This window comes from Dysidea avara, chromosome 2 (assembly GCF_963678975.1).
Source record: "Dysidea avara chromosome 2, odDysAvar1.4, whole genome shotgun sequence".
Lineage (NCBI taxonomy): Eukaryota > Metazoa > Porifera > Demospongiae > Dictyoceratida > Dysideidae > Dysidea > Dysidea avara.
In genome coordinates this window covers 40,992,370-41,013,853 of record NC_089273.1, presented here as the reverse complement: position 1 = coordinate 41,013,853, position 21,484 = coordinate 40,992,370, and the positions used below count along the sequence as shown (strand labels likewise).

Below are 21,484 nucleotides of genomic sequence, written 5' to 3'. Positions count from 1 at the left end.
GTACTACACTAACAGTACTGTTGGCTGGCTTTGACAATAATATGGTTTTATTAATAGTATACAATACCCCTCAAACAATTAGCTTACTTCAGCATAGCAAAATGTGTCATCAATAATAGAACACTCTACTGTATTATAATATTCTTTAAAACAGTATCGTCACATGCAGGTTCGATGTAATCACCATTGCAGTACCCATGCAATATGTAAGTGATTGCCTAAATGATGTAAATGCTGGTAAGGAAGACGTCTGGTCTTTCTATCCAATTAAAAACTTTCAGCACACCCAGATTTTGTGTTTCATACAAATAATGTGGTTGCTAGTAAAAAACTATTGTGATACAGGTTGTCATATTTATAGTAAGACAATGCACAATTGCAAGCATTCCCTAGTTAATATTTAGGTACTATGACAATACATTCACATGAGTTGAAGTATGCTGTGAACATGTATAAAAATAATTGTAACTATAATCCATAATGAGATATGCTGGTGGTGCTTGATATATATTACACAGTACTAAACATGTATATCAAGTTAGTCATCATTATTTATTATTATTTAATTTTGCTGTGAAAATTTCACAAACAGAAGAATACACACAGATATAATATAATAAATAATGTTAGCTATTGATTGCAAAATTATAGTTACGTAGCAGAGATTTGAATATGTCAGTGTTTTCCGCTTCAAAGATGTAGCGATGTAGTGCATTCCATTGCCTTGATGTTGATGGTATAAAGGAGTACTTGTAGGTATCAGTGTTACAAAATGGTTCAATGAGTCTGAACATATGGCATGATCTGGTCTGTAGCTGGTATTGTGATGTCTGCAGATGAAACTTACTAGGTATGTATTCAGGTGGTAAATAGACATTTTGTTTAAGAATGTTGTATAGCATAGTTAATGAGAGCTGTTCTCTTCGAGACTCAAGTGATTTCCACTTAAGTTCGTTAACCATCTGTGTTACACTGGCATGATAGGAGTATATACCTTTGACATATTGTGCAGTACGCCTCTGAACCTTTTCTAAAGCGATCTAATTAACACTATCGCTAATTTAATTAACAACACCACCTCACACAATACACACACATGCAAGCACACACACACACACTCAATACACGCATAAGGAGTCAAGCCTGAAAGTACATGCATCACTAATTTAATTAACACTATCGCTAATTTAATTAACAACACCACCTCACACAATACACACGCACGCAAGCACACACACACACACACTCAATACACACACACTCAATACACACATAAGGAGTCAAGCCTGAAAGTACATGCATCACTAATTTAATTAACACCACCACCTGACACAATACACAAACACGCACGCACGCACACACGCAAGCACACACACATTTATCTACACTTATATTGCACAGTGATGGTAATAAAATATTATTACGTGGTCAACCACATGGCAACATTGTGGTAGGGAAGCAAAAACATGCATCCATGTTGTGGAATTTAATTAAAATACCTAAACTTAATAGTGGGACCAGATGATGAACAATGGATAGTTTTTTTGGGGACCATTTTATTAGGAAACTTTTAGGACAAGTATGCATGTCTGTAATATACACTACATTGTTGCTTATGGTATACAAATTCTACTAGTAATGCACTGCATAACAAGTGTTGAATCTTTACAATTTATGTGAGATCAGTATTGACCATTATTGTACATAACACTCTACAAATACGGTACTTGGGTCAATCTGTTCACCATGAACTTGCAAATCAATGAAGGTACGTATAGTGCTTGCCCTGTACTCTTCTGTGTAAACAAAGAGGCCGGCTAGGCAAATGATGATGGAAAACTTTATCTGTACCACATCACTACCTTTAATTTACATGCTATTCAGTTAGCAATAGCCATTGATTAAGAGATACAATCACAGTATTACAGAATTAACACATCTATATGTTGCTAAGTCACACAGTCACGCACCTATATTCCACAAACATCAATGGTGTTAATATTTTTATGACTTCATTAATTTCTGTACACTGTTAAAACTGATGTGCCACAGCAGCTCTTAAAAATGCTATTGATGGTAACACCTACAAGTCACAAATTTTTACTGCTTCTGTCAAAAATAGCACCTTCTTAGTGCTACAACCATAGTGCTCCTGTTTTGACTGTACAGAAATGTGATGAATGTGAAGCCAACTGTTACCAAGAAACAACTGTAGCAACACAATGTTAATTGAATACCATCCATGATGATGTCTTAGTAATCACTTATATACCACATGCACATTAAGCTTTTAGTCTAGTAGATGGAACTTGTAACCTGGAAAAAAATTGTATAAAAGTTTTTATTATCATTTTAAAACTCTTTTCTCATAGAAAAACATATCTAAAGTCCTAAAAAAATTCCTGTTTATAAGAATTTGTTTTATGTCAATCTGTCTTTTCAAGCAGAATTATGCTAAGTACAAATCACATTTATTTTCTCAATAGAGTTGTATGGTAGCAGTTACCGTCATTTACAATTTTCTCATCATTAACTCTTGATTATGTAGTGAATATTCTGTTGAAAGTATGGACTGCAATGTATTCTCCAGTATTGCAGTATGCAAAATTTATAGCAGAAATGGGCCTAGCTTAAAGGGTGACACAATGTTTTCCATAATATTTCTACTTGCATTTAATCCCCTGTAAAAGTTGGTAGAAGACCTTAACAAAGGCTATGGGTTTTAATTCCAAACTCAGTTAAGTTCCTTCCAGTAATCACTTCTTATGTTTATATCAAATGGCTGAAGCCTGGTGACGAACCACCTTCTCCAGTTGGTACAAGGCTGAAGTTTCTGAATTATTGTAATTTTGATGGCTCATTTAAAGTGATTTACAACGAATCATCTTCCAGCGTTATTTCTGAAACACTTACTTTCATTCAGGTTGAGTGGCTCCCTTGTTACAAGCGCTCACCTAAATTTGTTTCGGTAGCATCAAGACCAAAACAATTAAAGCCTCATTGGAAGGAAGTGCCTAAATTTAATCTGTTCAGTCTTCTGAGCACTCCACCAAGGCTGGCACATGTTGATGATGCAACACCGATATCCATCTCCAAAGAAGTTCACATCAATGTGTTAATGAAGTTGATTTGAAAGCTGGTGATATAGGGTTTAAGTTGAAACCATCCAAATGTGTGTCCCTGCTTTTCGATGGGACAAAGTTCTTACCATCAGGCATAAATTGAAGTTGTCTGGTGGTACAACTAATAGATGGCCCAACAAAGTTTTTAGGGTAAATGACTTTCTGTTCATTCTACCAAAGCTGCAGCTGACAAAGTCATATTTGGAAAGTTTATAGATCTTCTTCAGAAAGTTGATAGTTTGCCAGTAAGACCTGAATATCGAGTGTGGATTTGTAGGAATTATGTTCTCTCTATCATTCGTTTTAACCTTACTGTTGATAGGTGTTGGACCAGTAACTGGCTAGCTATCACAAAAATGCAAAATCTTGTAACTAAATACTTGTCAATGAAACACTTGTTATGTTTACCTCGCCGTAATAGTGTCACTTATGTCATCCCAGGTGTCTGATGTCCCAGGCTGACTCCCAGCGTATCCTCAATTTCAAGGCAGTATAGCTATAAACTTAGCTTGTTTGCCAACGACTTGAAATCTTCAGATCCACTGATACAGGAGTTAGCATCTTGCAGCTGGATCTTTTCTCTGGTTGACAGTGCTTGCGTCATGTGACCAACTGGTCGCAAGCTCTGTATACTGCTTGCAGAAGCCTTGCTATTACGAATGAAACAAAGCTTTGTCAACAGAAGTTGAATTCTCTCACAGTGCAATGTAAATTCGAACAGAGTGCTACCTTGGAAGATGAATCACAATTGTGGAACCGGCTTCTACTACTTTCATCCTGGCCAGCTCTCATTCGTATTACATAGCTACAGGCCTCGTCAGATACCCTACCAACACCTAAAATCTTCGTCCCTGGCATATACAAACTGGAGCTATCTGCCAGTCGCCAAGACCTACCTGTCACCATGTGTGAATGGCTCTCGGAATGGCTGCCTTTTGGCCTTACAGCAAGTAGGGTATAGCTACATACAGGCACATAGGCGGTGGAGACGGGGGTGCCAGGGGGGCCATGGCCCCCCCACTTTTATGGGACACTGTTTGCAAGAAAAGATCGAGATACTCTAATAGAACAGTCAGGATCTGGATACTCTAATAGAGCGGTCACAGTATTCAGAAAAGCAGTGTAGCAAGTTACTTAGCTACGTATGTGTAGTTATAAATAAGGAGATTATAATTAGTGGAGAGCAGCTATTGTCAACAGGCTGTGACCTTTTTTTATTGTTTTTGGTCTTCAACTTACAGGTGGCCTGGCCCCCTCACTCTTTGGCCTGCTCCACCGCCCCTGTACAGACACGATGCTGTACTGACATGTTTAATATCTGAACTACAAGCTGCGGTGCTATCATCGATGTTAGAGTGTGTGCTGATGTGGATAGCAAGCGTTCGTCTAATGCTCCACCTGCCACAATTACACCAAATATACTAGTCAAGTGTCCTCATATATCGACCAGATATTGTTGTTTGCAACGAGAAATTTAAAAACATTTCACTCCTTGAGCTTAGCTACCTGTCCTTTCAATTCCAGTGCTGACCTTACCGCTGCACACAAACGTAAAGCACAAAAGCCAGAATAGCTACCTGCAGATTGTTGCTGAACTAGATCGTTAAGGTTTTTTGTGTGAGTCATTGGTTGTCTTCGCCATTTTCTTAAGGAAAGTATCAGCGCTATGAGAGCTGCTATTATGAGAAAACCATATTCAAACTGCGAGAGTATATACTTGCTTGATTTCTGTTCCTCCATCTGAGACCCTTACCATCATAATGCAATCAACCAACTTGAAATGATCCAACACAGAGCTACACGATTTGTCACAAACAACCCATGGCGAAGAGACCATCAAGACAGTATTACCGCAATCCTACATCAGTAAAATTGGCAAACTCTACAAGATCGACGCAAAAATAATAGACTAATCCTTTTATTCAAATTAGTAAATAATCTACTTATTGCTCCACACCACTACTTGCCGTTTCCATCCTTTCCAAACACTAGAGCTAACCATCAATTAAAACTAGAGCTAACCATCAATTAAAATTTTCTCACTACCAATCAAGAACAGAAATCTATCGAAACTCTTTTTCCCCCAAGACGACCATTGAATGGAATTTCTTACCCTACCTGATCATGAGATTGACACAGATACATTTAGGTCGTATTTATTTACTTAATAATGTAGCTACTTGTACATTAGCGTATTACCCCTAAGGGTTTCGTTAATCAATAAATCATCAAATAAATAAATAAATATACTAATAAAGCATCAGCAACCATTGCCATTAGCTCATCTCAGCAGAACTGCCTGCCCAGTAACAATAAATAAATAAAATAAATGTCAGAGAATTTTTTTGCCCGTAATAATATTGCATTCATTTTTGTATATATTTCTTGCCATGCCTGCCTTAGCTTAGGCCTTATGCAGTCGCATGTGACCGAGGTGTTGTAATTTTATCACATCAAAAATATTGATGGTTTCAAAAAAAGAGATGAATTTGAGTACTGGTGTTTGTTTCGTCATGAAGTCCACTAAGCAATCTTATTGGTCTGTCAACATTCCTACAGTGGTTGCGAAATATGTGTAGTGACCAGACGATTTATTTACCGCCCCCACACAAACCTTGTAGCTGGCACGCGAGACCAGTGTTACCGGCTGCTACTATAAATTTGCAGTGCGAATGCGCAGTCATTGTTTTAATTGCAATCAGGCCAACATCAATTCGAAAAGAGTTAACTGAAGAACTTAATAAATCTAGCTTGCTGCGATATCGTTCAAGAAGCGACAAACTATTATTAAAGGTATTGTATTGTATTTAGCTAATATTGAATAATATTTTTCTTTCCCTGACTGGATGGACTGCCCTTGCCTACCATCCCCAGCACAAGGATAGCACGTGCTGGACAAATGAATCAGAAAAGACCAGATAACTAATAAAAGTTTTAAAAAGTCTCTGCATGTACTCATTAATGCGGCCCATCCCAGGAGAGGCATCACAGGAGCGATGTGAGATGGACCTATTTTAGGGTTGGCAATGAAAAAATCGACCCTCTTTAGATTAACTTGTAACTTAGGGGATGGAGCCTACCAATGGTCTAGTTTTAAATGGCGGGTTCAGTAGCGACGAAATGCCTTCCGTTTGGGATATAGCCATTTCGTAAATTTTGACGGATTTTGGCTCATTTTCATATAAATGGGCAGGACCGTCTAGAATGTTGTACATTGCTGTTTTAGGTTATTGGGTGAGGTGCTCTACAAAATGCACTTGCTTGAATGGTGCTTCGCTATACTTTAATTTTCGATAAAACGGCGCTTGACGAGTCTGCAATGAAAAATCAACCAACTGAAACTCACTTACCGAAGTCCAAGGTTGGTTTACTAACTCCCAGGCACCTTTTTGTACCTTATTAAATGGAGATTTAAAGTATTTACGTGCCAACGCAAACTGATTCCCTCGCTCACGCTATAATTCAGAAATTCGCAGCATCTGTTTCGCCAAGAATACGCATCCGTTTACGATAGTATAATGACCAACATGTAATGCATCATTCATGGCAACATTGAAGTGCTCTAAACAGCATTGCTGATACTGCTGCCCATTTTAAATTTAAACCTGAAAAATCGCTGACCGAAGTAGAGGAAAACACACATATGGAAGAATTCAATACAAAAAAATGACAGACTGCTTTATTAGAGTGTTTGAAAATCTTTCTGTCATATAACAGAGATAGCTATACTGAGAGATGATTGATGTATACAAACATATTTAGTTGTTGATCAGTTGCCTATCTAACCAATAAAATCCCTACAAGTGCAAATTATATCTATATGGCAATATGCAACAGTAAGCCTTTTCCATGTCGCATTAATTTTCTTTAACATGATTCATTATTGAAGGGAATTCCTTAGCTCATACAGTGCACATAATAATTGTCTTCAAGGCAAACCCTTCAATTTTTCTTCAAGTGATCACTGTTTACTGTAAACAAATTAAATCCAAACCTGGCCGATTGCTTTATTAGAGAACTTCAAAATAATTGTTATTGTATATCAGAAACAATTTTACTTAAAGTCAGTTGCTCTGTATTGCCTTCTTTAGTGGTCAGCTACTTACTTATTCAGGTAATGAAATCCTTACAACTGTTAAGTATATTCATACCACTCAATGAGACAGGTATGACATATTTGGTTTCTTAAATGTTATTCATTATTAAAGCAAATTCATTGGTCCATATGATGTATATAGCACTTTACTAAGTGTTATAATACCGCGTTTACACTTAGCCTGGTTCAGCCTGGTTCTAATATGATTAAAAGTAAACCATGCCCAAAACCAAGCTGGCCCTTGTTTACACTATGAAGCGCAAACAGTGCTGACCACAGAAACCCTTCACGTGTTATATCCGTTTTTAGTAATTTACTGGTTGTTAAATGGCTGAACAAACGCAACTGTTATCACTACTACTCTTTAGCAACTTGGATTCACACAATTTTATACCAATTCAAACTGTGGCCAACTTTAAAACCCAAAGGGAGACAAGACTAAGAAGAAATAGATTGAAACGCTTGAAATCTAGACGGAAAGCAGTTATATTAATAAGTTGTAGCATCTTTCTTTTATTAAGAGTATTTACACTGCGTACACCGAGGCAACTGTGGACTCTGCCGAGGTACAGTATGTATAGTTACCTTTGTATGTTGAATCCTTGCAAAGCTATTAAATTACAAGCTGCCACACAAATTTATGTTTTTAGGTCTTCTGACTGGTGGGAACATGTTGTGTTAAGGACTTTTACTGCTACTGATTGGCTGGAGAATTTTCGCATGAGTAGAGAAACATTTACTTATATATGTCAGAAGCTTAAGCCTCTCATTCAAAGGCAAGATACTAAACTGCGTAAGGCTATCAGTGTAGAACACAGAGTAGCCATAACATTGTGGTGTTTAGCCACATGTGGTGAATATCGCACTATTGGTCATTTGTTTGGTATTGCAAGATGCACCGTATGCATAATTGTCCATGACACTTGTACAGCAATAGTTGAAAGTATGATGTCTCAGTATATAGTGTTCCCACATGGTGATGAGCTCAAGGAAGTAATTGATGGCTTTGTTCGTAAATGGGGATTTTTGCAATGTGCTGGAGCACTTGATGGTACTCATATTCCTGTAAGAGCACCAGCAATGAATTATACTGATTACTACAATAGGAAGGGGTGGTACTCCATCATTGTTCAAGGGGTTGTTGATCATAACTATTTGTTTTGCAATGTGTATTGTGGATGGCCTGGGAGTGTGCATGATGCCCGTGTGCTAGCCAATTCATCACTGTATCATAAAGCTACTTCAAGAGAAATACTTCAGCAACACTCATTAACTATTCTGGGACAAAACATACCAGCATTCCTTGTTGCTGATTCAGCGTACCCACTATCTGCTTGGATAATGAAGCCATTTCCACATAATTCATCTTTATCAGCAGCCCAAAGAACCTTCAACTACAGACTTTCTAGAGCACGAATTGTGAGTGAAAATGCATTTGGGTGGTTAAAGGCCAGGTGGCGGCGGTTATTGAAACAAAATGACATGTCTATTGCAAACATTCCAAACATCATCATAGCTTGCTGTATTCTCCACAATGTATGTGAAGTCCATGGAGAAACTTTCAATGAGATTTGGCTAGAAGGTATAGATTCTGATCAACCATCAGTATCAGCTAGTACAAGTGCTGTTTCATCTACAGCTGAAAATATACGTAACACGCTAGTGCAGTATTATAGTAGTTAATAACTCATGTTTTGTTAAATCATGTTATAATCACATGTTTTATTATAATCACATGTTTTATTAAATCACAAAGAAAGATCACCTGTAGATGAAAATCATAATCGAATCACAATCCTGTAGTTTTACAGCTCACTAGTTGTCACAGTTTCCCGGCCACTCAACATCGGATCAATTCCGGAAGTGCTACTTGCACTACTGGAGCTAGAATTGTAGTAATATTGAGAAGGCATCATAGGTTGTTGAGTTGGAGTAGCATTATTACTATGCAATAGTGTAAACATCTTCAGTTGAAACTCTCTGTCCTCTCTTTTCGGCGCTCTTCTCTTGCTTCATTTTCTTTAATCCTGTCATTCTCCATCTTCAGCATCATCTCATCTAATTTAATGCGCTTTTCTTCAAGATTTATAAAACGTTCATCACTGCTGCTCAGAGCTTTGGTCATCCCTTTCATAAACGTGTCTAATGTTTTCTCAAGCTTTTCATCTCGGGATCGCTTTTTTGATACTGGTTTTTTTCTACCCTTTTCTCAGCAGCTTCATCTTTGTCATTAACTTCACTTGATTGCTTCTCCTCAGCTTTGCCATCACCATCCACAGAGCCACCACTAGTGAGGCTATTGTTTAAACTTTCTTCATCATTCCTCTGGTATGCTTCCTCATTATCTGATGATTCTGTTGTAAGTGTACTGAACGTATCTAACAATACAGGAGGTGCTATTGCTGGCTTGGTCCCCATTACCTCATCTAGCTCTTCAAAGAATTTGCACGTCTTCCTATTATTTCCAGTCTGTTTCAAGCCATCTTTAATTTTCTTATATTCTCCTTTCAACTTTTTCACCTTTTCACGACATTGTGGACCCGTTCTAGTGAAGCCAGCCACTGCCATTTCACGAGAAATCTTATCAAAAACTTCACGATTTCGCTTACAACCCTCTAGTTGCTCCTGTATTGTTTGTTCACCCCATATTTCAATCAGTTTTAATACTTCTTTATCACTCCAAGACGCCATGCCTTTGCCGCAATCAAGCGCGTGAAGTTATACGCAAGTGCAGTCCGGTTTGTAGTGGCGGTTTTGTTTACACTATCACAGGAAACGAGGCTGATGCGTGCTGGACCGTGCTGACCCTGTTAAGTAAACCAGGCCATTGTGGCACGGTTTAGTTTGGTGTGGTTGTGTTTACACTTCAAGCAGGAAACAGGCTGGCCCACTTTAATGCGAGCTGGCTCACTTATGATTAGTAGTGTAAACGCGGTATAAGTGTCTATACACACAAACATTCTGAATGTGTCATGCAATCAATGAAATCCATGAAGACTGTATTTACATACTCTAATAGAACATTCACTGATGTCGCAAAATTGTTTCCATATGAAACAATGTGCATCGTATAAAGGCCAGAGTTTGACTGTAGCTAGTAGAGCCGCGGCGAGATAAATGGTAAGCCAAACGACGGTAAAAAACTATTTCCTCCCTATCCATGCCTCCAGTGGTTGCAAACACAACGGAAGTGAAGTAGGCCTGCTCAACCTCTCTGACACGGTCACCATGCTCACGCTTCTTCTGTGCCTCGTTGCATCGATACAAGGAGGGGACACTGGTGTTGCAGTAGCTGGGTACGCTAGGATGAAACACCCTTATATCAAAAAAGGAACCCTGCCGCTACCCCTCAGAATCTCCTAGCATGGATGGATGTCTGCCCTAGCCTCATCCTGACGGTTGGCAGTCTTAGGTTCGATTACCTCCCCAGTAAGTGGCTGTAATGGCATAGATTTTCGAATATCTATGGTAAAGGTGGCTCAATGGCCACATCATGACATATCTCGGAAAACCACTCGGCAGTGATGTTTCGCAAAGCATTGTGACGAACAAATGTGAGGCCTCATATCATAGCATGATCTGCAGAAAATGGAACCCCACAAACACAGTGACTGGGTATATTCAAGAACTTCCAGCCATATCTAAGATGCAAAGCATCCCATAATTCTTGCTTCATCAGATGGAATCCCTGCTCTGCTAAAGGCAGTGCTGTCAGCCAGGAAGAAGTACCCGGTAAACTGTTCAAGTCCAAAACTTTTGGGATTGCAATGGAAGATTAGATCTAATCGAGGAAGCCCGCCCTTTCAAGGGAGAATGACGATCCATATGGATTTAGCTAATATTTTACTCTGCTGAGACTCCACTATGCATCGAGTATGGAAAAATTGCATACACTTTTGTACAGTAGATGGAATCATTTGCTAGTCTACAAACTACGTTCATATTTAAATAAACTAGAGCAGCTAAGGTATTTCCGATCACCACGTATTTTCGGACGCAATATTTCCTAGAGGAGCAACAAGACTCTATTGCACTATTAGGAAGATCTATGACTATAACCTCCTCATAAAACACAAAAAAGGATCTGGTTATATTGTGTGGCTGCAGTGACCTTGGAAGGCCACTGTCCAAAACATCAATGCTCTGAAAACGGCATGTGCGCTCGGAAGCCACCCTCTACACCCTTCCCATGCAATTTCAAAAGCTATTGTGTGGCAGTGATTGATAGAGCTAACCTTGAGCTACCCCATGATATAAGCAGATTAGATCTTTATTAACTACACTGTTAAAATGAAGATGTAACCACAACTCTCAAGGAGTTCCCAGTGTAGGGAGGATTTAACACCCCTGGAGAGTAACCATTACTCTAAAGGAGTAACTGGGGAGTAACACATGCTCTGAAGGTGGTGTCGCTTACTCTTCAGAGTAATGGTTATTCTCTTCAGAGTGTTGGTTACTCTCCATGGGGTATTAAATCCTCCCTACACTGGGAACTCTCAGAGTGGTAGTTACTCTTTATTTTTAACAGTGTAGCTGTTTTGTAGATAGCCGGTTTTTCCCAGAGATGGTAACTTTATCAAACGTCGGACGCAAATTTCATTTTATTTTCGGACTGTTTAATTATTTGACAATTTTGGTATTTTATGACTTTTAGTAAAGCACTAGCTTAAAAGGTTTTAAATGCAGCAATTGAAACACAGGTATAGGGTGCTTTTCGTCAATTCTAGATGGAAGATTACGAGCTACATATAACTGCAGTATAGTACGTCTTTACATATTAGCTAAATAAGGCCACTCCTCCTACTCGTTTGACATTTTTGATATCATTAAAGTCAATTTCAGATAGTGGAGGTCAGCAATAAGCTGCAACAGTATGTAAAACCTTGCTAACACATATATGACTGTTCTACACTGTTAAAAATAAAGAATAACCAACGCTCTGAGAGTTCCCAGTGTAGGGAGGATTTAACACCCCATGGAGAGTAACCAACACTCTGAAGAGAATAACCATTACTCAGAAGAGTAAGTGACACCACCTTCAGAGCATGGGTTACTCCCCAGTTACTCCTTTGGAGTAATGGTTACTCTCCAGGGGTGCCTACACTGGGAACTCCTTGAGAGTTGTGGTTACTCTTCGTTTTAACAGTGTGTTAGAGTATTTTATAGGTTTAGTGCATTTCACTTGTTAACTTTCGTGTTGTAAGCTCATATATTTTCTAGAATCTGTTCTGTATCATGTCATAGATGTTGGGTCATGCAAACACCAAACTCTGCCAAATTTAACCAGCAAAATGCCCAAACTACTCTAATAGAACAGTCATATAAGCGGTAGCGAGGTTTCACACACTGTTGTAGTTTACTGTTGACCTCCACTACCTAAATTGACTAATAATATCAAAAATGTCAAATGAGTGAGAGGAGTGACCTTATTTATTTAATTTGCATAGACGTACTATATACTACAGCTATATGTAGTTGCAAAAGGCAGAGCCTGTACAAGGGTGTTTCCATAGAAGATACAAAACTAAAAACGGCGGGGACAAATACAGAGAAAAACACAGCTACAAAAACCAACAAAGAACATATACACATATAAATTAATTACAACAAAACAGTTTATACACAGCTTGGCAAAACTTAAGCGAGCTGAGATCAAATGCATCACATGGTAGAGTGTTCCATAAAATAAACAGTGTTCACAAAGAAAGACTAGTGTCTATAAGAATCGATAGAAGACTGTAGCGGAACAAGGGAGAGAGGATGCATGCGCTCGGGTATAAGATGTATTGAAATTACAGTACTTTGATACTTTGAGTATTTGAACACCAACGTGTTACTCCAACTATACAAATCTTTTGTCCGTCCCATATTAGAATATGGAAATATTGTATGGGGTCCACAGTTCACACTTGATCAGCAGTCAGTTGAAAGAATTCAAAGAAGAGCTACCAAGTTAGTGAGTGAAATTAAAGACTTGCAATATGTCGACAGATTAAACCATCTAAACTTACCATCTCTCAGATATCGACGTCGTAGAGGGGACTTAATTTACACATACAGACTATTTCAAAACATGCAGGACATGGATAGCCATATGATAGCTCATCTTTATTTACCCATCGCTCATCTTCTATAACAAAAGGTCATAATTTAAAGACAGGGCCGCTCACAGGGGGAACTAGGTAATTTTGCCCAGGGCCCCAGCCTGAAAGGGGCCCCAGGAAGCCCCATGAATACCTGTTTAAAAGATCGATATACTCTAATAGAGCAGTCAGATCTAAATACGCTAATACAGCAGTCATAGTATTCTTCAGAGTAGCAGTGTAGCAAGCTTATAGATAAGCAGATATGGTTGGTGAGGTTGTCATTGTTAGCAGGTCATGACCTTTTCTTTCTGGTCTTCAACTTACAGCTTGGGTGAAGTTGTGATTCAGAATGGAAACCTCCTTGCCTCTGGGGCCCCACTTTAATTCTTTGCCCTGGGCCCCTTAATTTCTTGGCGGCCCTGATTAAAGACCTACAAACCACATGCTACCTGCTTACCACGACATCACTTTTATTCAGTAAGAATTATAAATCATTGGAATGGACTACCACATGATTTAGTTAATTCTACCAATTTGTTTAAGACACACCTAGATAGGTTTTATTATGATTATCAGTATGATATCATATAGTTATTTTTGTAGTAGTTTGATTGTTTAGATCAGGTTTTTACAGGCGTTTCCATCTTACCTGTGCCCTCAATAATAATAATTTCATAGCTTCAAAGAATCGTACCTAGCTACCTTTTAGGATGTCATAAAGCATAGCCATGCTCAAATAATTCCTTCGAAATGACAGTGTTGGCCAGTGTAACTCTAGTTTGTCTTCTTCCACCTCGAATTGACGAAAATCACCATATACCTGTGTTTCAGTTGTTGTATTTAAAGCTTTTCAAGGTAGTGCTTTACTGAAAGCTATAAAATGCCAAAATTATCACAAACAATTGAAACGTCCAAAAATAAAATGATTTTGCATCCGACATTTGATGAAGTTACCACTTCTGCCCTCTGGGAAACACCGGCTATCTACAATGATAATAATAATAATATATTAGTCTCGCGTGGCCAGACCGGTTTTTTTTCTTTCTCATTTGGTGGGGAAAAAAAGGGTCTGGTCCGGTTCGAATACCCGCACTTGTTCTCAAAATCCCGTTTGTGGCCTGGATTAATTCTACGCGCGCATCTTAATACATTCTGTAACGAAAAATTTGGTCCGGGGAAAAATCGGTCCGGCCGGACCATTTTCAGTCGACCAAATTTAGTCCGCCCGGACCATTTTTAGCATCCGAAATTGGTCCGACCTGACCAAAATTGGTCCGGCCCAAACCTAGTTGGCCACATGCACTCCTGACCACCCGGACCCATATTGGTAGAACAAAATGGGTCCGGGTGGACCACTAACACATGCAACCAATGATGCATAGCTATAAGTTGTTTGTGATGGAACACTGCAGCCGACCGTAGCTATAGCTATTCTCATTTATCAATCTCGAATAATGAGCATTGCAGGCATTATCACTGCATGGATTTGTGCTTAAAAGGTTATCCAACAAGGGCACGGATCATTACATGCATGGGATCAGTTATAGCTGCATTGGAAGTGCTTAAGATCGAGATACTCTAATAGAGCAGTCACCTATAACATTCATCACCAGGCATTGATCCAAAAATAAATGAAGGTGGGTGGCTACCCAGCTTAGCCCAGATTTTAAGTTGAGAGTCCAAATTTACATCAGGAAAAGCTGACACTGTTGTTGTTTGGCTTGTACAGTGAAGCGCATGCACAGTAGCATGTGCACTGTGCTCTTATGCACATATAATGTCTGATCATGAGTTAACACTAATGGTTAGAACAATACATCTGTAACACCTGCATGTGTACATACTGCACATTCCTCTCTTTTGTATGTGATATGTAGGAGATGATAGCTTAGGTTTGCTCCATTAAATAACTAAATGTGAACTATCATCTCCTACTGATCACATGGTCCTATATACTGGTATAAACATTTCCTTAAAAGTTATAGCTATAATATTCCCTGTATGCTTTTCACTACTTAACCAACTTTAAATTTTTACCAATTTTCACCTGTGCACATATACCAGTAGGAGATGCAGGCACTGATCCAGAATAAACTAAGGTGGGTTGCTGGCCCAGATTTTAAGATGAGAGCCTTGAATGTCTTGGTAGTTACATCAGGGAAGAAGAGCTGACAATATTATCATCTAGCTAGTACAGTGAAGCACATAGCTAGTAGCATGCCCTTGTGAACATAATAAGGCCAGGCAAACTTGATTAATTGTTTCTCATCACCACCCGCATCCCTTTTTACCCCACCGCCTCTAATTTCATTGTTGCTGTTATCAATCACGTGCACACGTATTTTGATGTTAGGAAGGCTGGTTATCATTTTACAGCACAGCAAATGTCACTTGCACCTCAGAAAAGGTAGCTAATATGTCAGTAATAGTTCTTAAAAGGTTTTAGTTAACCTTTATAACAGACAGCTTGGTTTGGAGTATTTCTTTACTAATGAATAATGATAAATAACCTCCCGCCCGCATGGAAATCTGAATTTTTGTGGATGAGAAACTAGTAATCAAGTTTTCCTGGCCTAATGTATTTTGTAATCCCAGTACAGGTTGATCATGAGTTAACACTAGTGGTTAAAACAAATTGTAATACACCTGTAATACCTGTGCACATACTGCACATTCCTCTCTGTCATATGTGATATGTAGGAGATGATAGTTTAGGTTTACTCCATTGAATAACTAAATGTGAACTATCATTTCCTACTCATGACATGCCCCGCAAGAAGAAACATCACCATAAAGGTTGTAGCTATAATATTCTCAGTATGCTTTTCACTACTTAGCCAACTTAAAATTTTGAGGCAGTCGCATTATTTCATGGCCTTAGGGTGAATTGCTGCAGACATAAAAGTAAAATTGACTCAATCCTAAAAGCAGACCCCATATTTTCCTTCAAAAAGTCCTCTACCTGGTGATAGTTAATATACTGCCCATGATCATAGATAAGTTCATGTATATTGCTACCATCTACTGCAAGGTTATAGCCAGCTAGCATTGGAATCTGATGCAATGCAGGCATTTAGTTCATGTTGATATAACGAAAGAGTGCATGTTCATGATCAGTAATATTCAGCATTATTAAATAATGCATGTCTGAGTGGCTGCAAGGCTATGCATGGTGGGCGGCTAGCCATCCCATCCAACCCCTCTGGATCAGTCCCTGAGACGATACGTGTAGCTGTTTATGACAATGCATGCATAGGTATTCCCAGATTAATAAAGAACTGACCAAGGGTCAGAATTAAATTCTGAGCTAGCTATATGCAGAAGTTGAAGATAAGACATGTTTTAATGATAGATTTTATAATTGTCTACCATCCTCAAGTATAAGTGATCCAGCATAGGCTGGTGATTTCCGTCATGTTGCTATAGTTGTTTGTCATAATCAACACTAACAGGCTGGATGAAAAATTCAACCAAACACTGCAGAGCCGATGATGCTTGTGAAGTTTATTGAGCATGTAAAAATATACTTGGGAAGAATATCTTGATGCCTGTGTTTTTGCATACAACATTACACACCAAGAGTCCAGTATTGACCATGCATTTGAGTTGATGTATACCAGAAGAAAACCTCTACTTCCCACTCGGACAGCTAGCTACTGACATGGAAAAGAAGAATGCAGGACTTTTATCATCTCACACTGCTTTAAATTAAAACAGCATTAATTTTGTGACTATGTTCATCGCTGCATATAGCTATGACATGGAATTTAGTTTCTAGCTACTAACCCGTATATCAACTCGGGAAACGAACCATCTAGTTATGACAAACTCCTGGACCAACATTTATAAGTAAATTTATATTATTGGATGAATATCAGCACATTGCTGTCTTTCCAATATAATATAATCATAATCATAAACTAGCTATACGCTACTCATTTATATAGTTTCCAGGCAAAGTCGGCTGCAGTGATCCGTCACAAAAAACTTAGCATGGACCGACCTGTCCACACACCCGCGGACCAACCAAAATCGGTCCAAGTGGTCAGGGGGTGCATGAGGCCAACCAATTTTTGGCCGGGCCAATTTTAGTCAGGCCGGACCAATTTTGGATGCCAAAAATGGTCCGGCCGGACTAAACTTGGTCAACCAAATTTTGTCCGGCCGGACCAGTTTTGGTATCCAAAATCGGTCCGGCCGGACCGATTTTACCCGGACCGATATTTCTGTGACAATTCTCAAAGTATGCTTGAAATGGACGTTAAGTTTGCCATTGACTGGGTAATTGAAAAGACAGGATTCCGACCTTTCAGTGACAAACAGGCAAGCTACGATTTTGTGTTTGTAGTAAATGCGCATAGAATTAATCCCGCCCACAACCGGGATTTTTAGAACAAGTGCGTGTATTCGAACCTGACCAGACCCGACCAAATGAAAAAGAAAAAAGAGCGGTCTGGCCACGCGAGACTAATAATATATTGCTTTACAGAATTGTGGTACAACAACACATACAGAAAACTGGCTTGCAAGGGACATACAATTCTGAGGGTCTACCACACACCAGCTCTGGTAGCCTATGTAGTTAGCTATCTATAATTACAATTGTAGCAGCACCAGCAGAAGCCAGTGATTGACCCAGCTCACTCAGCAGTTCACTGAACTATCGACTCTGACACAGCAGTTGCATCAATAACCAACTAACTACACTCAGCAACTACCTCAGAGCTGACTCACCTTGTAGCTACATGAACTCATGCACACATATTACTTAGATCATTTTCATGTTGCGTATAAATATGTTGTACAACTGTACTTTTATTAGTTGTGCTCAAGTTGCGCTCAATTGGTGGTCCAACCGAACACGCTCCTTCGCGAGCAACCACTCGCCCATATGGCACCCTTGCCATATTTGGTGACACACGAAAATGACCTAATTGATATGTGTGCATCGGTTCATGTAGCTACAGGGTGAGGCAGTTGCTGAGTGTAGTGAGCTGGTCGCTGACGCAACTGCTGTGTCAGGGTCGGTAGGTCAGTGAACTGGGTCAATCACTGGCTTCTGATGGCACTCTTGCCATACAATTGTCTAAAATAACTTAAAAATAACTATAATTGCTTGGTACAGGAGTCTTGGAGCATCAAGAACAAGGATACAAGTAATGAAATCTATACAGGGAGTATTGTCAACATTAGTTAGAAAATGGTTCCATAGAAATTTCTTCAGCTTTACTTTGATTACTTCTAAAGATTGAGACAAGTCAATTATTGGTAGGGAATTCCAAAGTCTGGGTAGGCGATAAAAAAGACCAGTTAATAAAGATATAATCTGCTTAAATCATGGGGTAACTGAAGGTTAGCTATATCAATCACTACCACATAATAGCTTTTGAAGTTTCATGGGTAGGGTATAGAAGGCAGTGGATTAGCCAGCCAATATTTGATGGTAGGGCACAACATCAACTTAACTAGACACAAAAGAAAACACGCTCGCGTTCATATGAGACATCATCAAAGAAAAAATGTGAGAAGTGTATGCACATAAGGCCTATACAGCTACCTGTGCTAGTGAAAAAAGCATGCATGCGAACATTTACTGGAGTCAACTATCAATTATCGCGCATTATGGTTTTCGAACAGCTGCCACTCACTTCATAGAAATCCAACAGCTTAGGTTATTATACCACAAAGTAGCCTACACTAAGCAGCAATTAACCTCCAATAATCAGGTGTATAGGATTGATAGCGTGCAAACTGCAGCTAATAGTATGTAAGGACCGATAAATTCTAGGTTCGAACAAAACCATCCATTTACGAACATTGCGTTTTACTACCAGAAAACAAGGCCCAATTTTTACCAAATTTATGTATAAAATACCTGTGTTCATTAGCTACCAATGACCAGAAAATTGTTTCGATATCTTTAGCATAGAGGGAGTATGGGCCTTACGATATTTGACGGTATTTTCGAACGCCATTTATTTTTATTTAGCCATGCCCACCAGTAGATTTTATGCATCTGCAAGAAATGCACCAGTGCTAAAGTACAGAAACCTGTAAATAAGCACCCTGCATGTAAAGAACTGTACTGTGAACTTGATATCAAGGATATTTTCTTTGTTGCAATGCATTTTTAGCTCATACATGAAGGAGATGCAAAAAAGTGAAAAAATTAAACAAGGAGAACCAACCTCCTGACCATCCCTATATGTTAGTCTAGATGACCCATCACAAATACAACCATAAAATTTAACGGGCGTTGCTTTATTTACCTTATATGGGTGCATAAAGTAGCGAAATTTTGCATATTTATGCGCCCATATAAGGTAGAAAAAGGAAAGTCCCTCATTTTTTATGATGATATTTGTAGTGGGCCACCTAGACTAACATATAGGGATGGTCAGGAGGTTGCTTCTCCTTACATCATTTTTTCACTTTTTTGCATCATCATCTATTTGCTAAAAATGCAGTGCAACAACGAAAATATCGTTGACATCAACTTCACAGTACAGTTCTATACATGCAAGGTGCTTATTTACCGGTTTCTGTACTTTAGTACTGGTGCTTTTTTTGCAGAAGCATATTATATCTACTGGTGGGCATGGTTATAAATAAAATAAATGACGTTCGAAAATACCGTCAAATATCGTAAGACCCGTACTCCTTCTATGCTAAAGATATCAAAACCATTTTCTGGTCATTGGTAGCTAATGAACACAAGTATATTATACATAAATTTGAAAAAAATGGGAATTGTTTTCTGGTAGTAAAACGCAATGTTCGTAAACGGATGGTTTTGTTCGAACCTGGAATTTATCGAACCTTTCATACTATTTATTAGTTGTAGCTCTCACACTATTAATTCTAAATACCTGATTATTAGAGGATAATTGCTGCTTAGTGTAGGCTACTTTGTGGTATAATAACCTAAGCCGTTGAATTTCCATGGAGTGAGTGGCAGCTGATCGAAAATCATAGTGCCCGTTAATTGATAGTTGACTAGCTATAATTTAACTTCTAGGACAGGCATCCACCAACGATCGTCGTAGCCGCACATCACGTGACATCAAACTGTTGAACCTACCACAAGAACCAACAATATAAACAGTACTGACTAATACTGACTACAATCAACTGACAACATACAACATAACTTACAGACCGACCACCACAGCTATATGCAATGCTTTTTGTAAACACCTCATGGCCCCAAATGAAGGCCGGGGCGCTAATTAAGTGTCACAAACATCAGCATAATGTAAGAAAGCCTCATCCCACAAAAATAACGGCCAATGTACATTTTGCGTGAATCTGGTAAACCTTCGGGTATCAATTAATCAGTAAATTACAAATGGCGCACGTGACACTTTATAATGGTTTCACTTTTTTTTCCATTCCAACCTCCGTTTATATATACCATCACCTAGAAGAGCATTTTCTCGTTATCCTTTCATCAGCAGTAGAGTACCGGTAAATACGGAATTAGAACTTTGTCTTTCCTTCTCAAAAAATTCGCTTGACAAGTCCACTGAGTGACTAAAACGAAATCTTTTACTGCCAGCACCATCCACACTAAATCCTACTGACGCTTATCACTAGCACTGTGGCTTAGTTACATCTGCAGTACTGCACTATACTTTGACTCCATTTTAAATTTCGAATTTAAACAGCGCCAAAGAGTGTGACACGTGCGTATACGTAAAGTGTTATTATAGGAACTTTTCAAGGGATTTTCCGCCTAACTGATCACGTGACAAACTTTCTATCTCTCGATACCTTGTTCAAAGTCATGGTTTAGCAAATGAGGTACACGTTTACACTATTAAAGAAGGGTTGTTTGTGTGCTGCTGTGAATCTTCTTGTGAATCTTAAGGTACTTGTGATGGGAGGGCAAAAGGTGTTGATGGTGGGGCAACCAGCACTTTTGATTGGAGGGCAAATATCCACCCCTAGCTACTCCTATAGTAGAGGGTAGCGCCCGAGCGCACATGTCGTTGTCCGAGGATCGATGTTTTTGGGCAGTGGCTTTCCAAGGTCACTGCAGCCACACGATATAACTAAATCCTTTTATATTTCATTTTGTGGAGGTTACAGTTGTAACATAGTCAGGGTCTTCATAATAGTGTAATAATTGATTGAGTCTTGTTGCTCCTCTAGGAAATATTGCGTCCGAAAGTACATGG

General features: G+C 38.9%; 2 protein-coding genes across 2 annotated transcripts in view; one reads left to right on the top strand and one right to left on the bottom strand.

Annotated features, from left to right (window-relative positions):
- The first annotated feature begins 5,780 nt into the window (after window positions 1–5,780).
- LOC136247332 (uncharacterized) overlaps window positions 5,781–21,484 on the top strand; it is a 31,116-nt gene continuing 15,412 nt past the window's right edge. Inside the window, exon 1 of the mRNA XM_066038955.1 lies at window positions 5,781–5,915. The gene's annotated coding sequence lies outside the window, so the exon portion shown is untranslated. The remainder of the gene's footprint in view (window positions 5,916–21,484) is intronic.
- Window positions 9,361–9,909, bottom strand: LOC136248104 (myb/SANT-like DNA-binding domain-containing protein 7). Its single transcript, XM_066039918.1, has one exon. The coding sequence runs from the start codon at window positions 9,907–9,909 to the stop codon at window positions 9,361–9,363; it is 549 nt and encodes a 182-aa protein (XP_065895990.1).

Excerpts from the sequence above, each read along its gene's own strand:
- LOC136248104 (XM_066039918.1), bottom strand. The coding sequence starts at position 9,909 with ATGGCGTCTTGGAGTGATAAAGAAGTATTAAAACTGATTGAAATATGG.